This window comes from Schistocerca gregaria, chromosome 4 (genome assembly GCF_023897955.1).
Source record: "Schistocerca gregaria isolate iqSchGreg1 chromosome 4, iqSchGreg1.2, whole genome shotgun sequence".
NCBI classification, from domain to species: domain Eukaryota; kingdom Metazoa; phylum Arthropoda; class Insecta; order Orthoptera; family Acrididae; genus Schistocerca; species Schistocerca gregaria.
Window position 1 is genome coordinate 658,253,105 of NC_064923.1, and position 4,491 is coordinate 658,257,595.

General features: G+C 36.0%; 1 protein-coding gene across 4 annotated transcripts in view; it reads left to right on the plus strand.

Annotated features, from left to right (window-relative positions):
• The window catches only part of LOC126268024 (serine/threonine-protein phosphatase 4 regulatory subunit 1-like), a 305,079-nt gene extending 303,244 nt beyond the window's left edge, over positions 1-1,835 (plus strand). For 3 of the 4 annotated variants that reach the window (XM_049973442.1, XM_049973441.1, XM_049973443.1), the window contains one exon: positions 665-1,835. In XM_049973442.1, the coding sequence (XP_049829399.1) occupies positions 665-774 (110 nt within the window). In that variant the 3' untranslated portion in view covers positions 775-1,835. The remainder of the gene's footprint in view (positions 1-664) is intronic. The other variant, XM_049973444.1, reaches the window with a different exon arrangement.
• The last annotated feature ends 2,656 nt before the right edge of the window (positions 1,836-4,491 follow it).

Below are 4,491 nucleotides of genomic sequence, written 5' to 3' on the forward strand. Positions count from 1 at the left end.
ATTTGCAAAAAAAAAAAAAAAAAACTCGTTGCAGTATCTTGAATGACTATTGTTTTGACCACGTGATTCGTGATGCACTGTGGCATGAACGGGCACAGCGTGTCAAGTTGCCTGCTCTCAGTTTTAAATGAAATTTTGTTACATCGTCTGCATTTCATTCACTCTAATTTATGAGCTAAAATCAACTATACATAAAGTTTATTTAATGCATTTTTATCTCTGCAAAATCTTTAAAATTTCGTGTACCTCAAAATGCAGTTATTTGAGTGAAGATAGCAGACTGTAAGATGTGCAAAAATCAAATTTTTTTTCACTGAAATAGGTTTTGAAATATCGGGTGATAAATATTTCATATCGCCTGGAATGTAGTCTGTCAGCAAGGGGCACCAGCATTTAGTGAGCAGTATAGCCATAACAAAAGCCATTCTCAGAATGGAATGCAGAGCGCACATTTGTAGCAGCAAAAGGATTAATGTAACTTCCATACAAATGATTATAATATGTATCATGATCTGTTAATGCACTTTTCAAATCTCATGTGTAGAGTACTTAATGCATAACTGCTTCCTTATCCTATTTGCGAAGACACTTTAAGTTACTTGTATCATGTCAGTTACTATGGTCATTGCTTTCATTTGTTTATTTCTTGATTTTCCTTTTACAGCAAATTTTTTATTGAAGAGAAGTGAGCAGGTGGTGACAACTGCTCTCCTTTCGTTACGAAGGGATAGTGATCGTGATGTTCGGTCCTTCATTACACAAAGGGAACTGTAGCCATAAGGTTGGACTGTATGTGCTAAAATTACAACCTTGTTACAAGGACATCAAAAGTGGTTTGGCGCAACGATCTCATTGTTTTTGATCATTTTTTATTTTACTTCAGTGATAAGCAGACTTTTATGGGCATTGTTAATAGCCATTTTTTAAACTAAAGTCGGAGGGGTAATCATTCTTGCCAGAAAATTTTTAAAATATTTGATGGGTCTGCATTTTTCTTATGGTGTGCTTTCTATACATATTGGGCATAAATGTATTGCCACTTTTTAAAAGACAGCAAAATTATGTACAATCTTTGTATATGGCATTTATTTTAATTGATATCAGTTGTGCTGGCAGATTTGCTCTCCCTCCCTTCTCCATTTGTAATCTATGTACTGTCTTGCTTCCAGTTCTGCAATTACTCTGTGGAACTTAGAAATGGTTTCTGCTTTTTTTTTTAGGCACTCTCATTTAAGAGAGCTGAATGTAATGGATGAATGGCAGGTGTAATGGCTGTGAAAGGGCATGGTGCAAAAATGTTGCAAACTGTGTATTTTATGCAGTCAGATATTCTTAAATCATTGGCCATGCATTATAAATGAGTTTCATTTGCAGGTTTCATTATTCAGTAAAAGTATTATTTTATGGATTTTTGTGACTTTGCTCAGTAACATTAAGTCCGTCATTGAAGTTCACCATAAATTCTGAATCAATGCCCTATTTTGATTAGGGAATTAGATTAGAATAATATTGTGAGGTTCAGATTGTAAAATATTGTAAAATTTAACTGTAAATTAAATGCATTCAAAGTTTAAAAAAAAACAGAAGTTAAGCAGTTGTGGAATCTCTTGCCTTCTGAAAGTGTTTTATATTTAATTGTATCCTGACGGCTGTAAAACATGACTGTTGAGTGTAAAAATAATTTAAATAACTTATTTGCTGAACAAAATATTCCATTGTTATATACATATACAATAAATGTGTACATTATAAAGTTAAAAGGTCAATTAATTTGTATATTATGTGGAAAGTATTGTTGCATTTTTGCATTAAAAAAAGACTGTTTTGTAAAATGAGTTTTCTTTTTCTTTGTGTTTGTGGTGGTCCCAGAATAATTCCCTGATTTAATTTTAACATAAATTTCTGTATCGGAGACAGTTTCTTGGACTCAGTGCAACTAAGGAAACATGACTTCAGAGTTAAGATTTTTTAGCTTTGATTTATGTTACGAGAAAGTAAGATCAAGAAGACTCACAAGAAATCATTAACATGTAAGAGCATTTGGTTAAACTAGAAATAAATGAATGTGCTTAAATGCAGTACCCAAGCAGATATCTTAACCAGGTATACCGTAGTCAGAGTATAGCCACCAGTGACAGTTAAATTTCTCGAAAATTCTGTATGTAATATGGCATCACACAAGTGTAACTAATTTTCTGACTCAATTAAGTTTACGTGAGAATCTGAGCTAGAGACTATAACCACTAAGCACAGTGGCATCAATCTGGAGGCAGTAATTCAGTACCTTGGCTTCCTTATATGTTCATTCAACTACACCAACAAACTTGCTCCTAACGCAGAACGTAATTACTTCAGCATTCCAAGCAGAAAACTGGCCAGTAATCTGAGCTATGAAATCCATCCAGGTGCACAAGATCTCACCAGTTGTGTGCAAGTCAAGTAGGTTACCACTCCTTATTGGTGTGTAGTAGATATGGGAGTGTTGTTATATAACTGATTAAGATGAAACGTGTGGTTCATGCTTGATGGAGCTCCGGGCGGATGGACTTTGAAGGTTTTTATGTAAATCAACATTGCTATCGATTCTGAAGTATTGTTCTAGTGTTTGGTGTTATACGAAGAAGGTATTGGCAAGAAAGAAATGATCACAGAACATAAACACATGCACTCATATTCTGCAGTTAAACATGCTATAATATTTTAAGCCATGTAGTTTCCAAAATATTAGTCATAAGCACAGATTCTTTGTGGTACATGAACAACATACTTTCCAGAGGTGTATAGTGCCCAATGCTCACATCCAGTTATGGCTCAGAAATTCTTATGTTCGCATCAGTCATATAAAATGATTGCATGCAATGGAAAATTCATCTTGTAAGGAGACAGACAAATGCATAGCAGTGGTGTTTGACGTGTGAAATTATGCAGTAACTATAAACAGAACAATTGTCAAGCAAATGTATGGTCACAGGGTTTGCAGTACCTCCCTAACATCTGTCAGTGACTTAAAACAGGAGTCTGAAACACTTTACATAAGTCACTTGTGCAAAGAGTTTTGAAATATTGTTTGTGTTTGTTGTCCATACTAAAAAGAGAAATGGTTGTGGAACACACTTAAAACACCCTATAATGTTTGAGCTGTGTGTTTTCAATCTATTAGTTGTTTGGAATGCAGTGCTGTTGAAATTCCAATTTAAGGAATACAGGGTGACTGAAAAAGAATACCACAACTTTGGAAATCGAGGACTATGCAAAGAAGAAAAGGTGAGATATGCTCTTTTTGTTGTCAATTGAAGGAAGCCCTGAAGTTTCATTTAGTTGCTCATTTGTTTGCTAGGAACGCTATTGGGCATGTAACCTTCATTTCTGTTGTCATGCAAAGATGGTGACTGCTCAACAAACAGCTTTTTGTGTTACCAAGTACGTCAGAAGTGAATCTGTGATAGTTGTACAGCATGGATTTTCAACCAAGCATGTTGTTCAGTCTTGTGGTAGGTAGTGTATCATACGTTGGTATAAACAATTCATAAAGAAAGTGTGTATGTGCAAAGGGAAAAGTTGAGTCCTAAGGGAAAGGTCTGGAATGAAACGTTATCATTTACAGTAGGTTAAAGTTCTTTCAGAAGCTGTTAAGGTGAAAAGAACTGTGTTCGATGGGTTTCTTCTTGAACAAATGGAGACAGATGACCGGTTCATTTTGAAGCTAATGTTAGTGATGAAGCAACATTATGCACAACAGGAAAAGTCAACTGGCACAATGTACTTATATGGGACACTGAGAATCCACGGGAAACATTTCAGCTCGAACGTCATTCACCTAAGGTGAATGTTTTCTGTGCCATTTCAGTCAATAAATTTTTTCGTACTTTTTATAAGGTGCAACTGTAACTAGGAAAACCTATCTGGAAATGTTGCAGAATTGGCTGTTCGTTCAACTTGAAGAAGCAGCACATCAGTTCATATTCCAGCAGGATTGTGCACCATTCTGTTGGCACGTATCTGACTGCATATTCGAGCGAAAGCCACCCACAGCAATGGATCTGCGGCAGGCAGCCCATGACAGAGCACTTTATCACTGACCTCCAAGAAGTTTTGACCTCATCCCCTGTGATTTTTTTCAATGGGGGTATTTTAAAATGTTGTTTTGACCAACTCTTCCAGCTAACATTGGGGAACTAAAAGAAGGAATAACTGAAGTTATCCAAACTGTTACGCCAGAGATGCTACAGAGAGTGTGGAACGAGTTAGAGTATTAGGTTGATGTCGTTCAAGTGTCTAGGGGATCGTACTGAACATTTATGAACTTGTTTTCCACTGAAAAAAACTTCGTGAAGTACTGTTCACTCTGATTAATACCTCAGGTTCCAACATGTGTCCTTGATTAAATACGGATTTTCAGTGCTGTAGTATTCTTCCTGAATTACCGTGTATATTTCCAGCGCATAACATGCATCCTCCCTGCAAGTTTCCCTCCGCTCTACTGTGGTGACA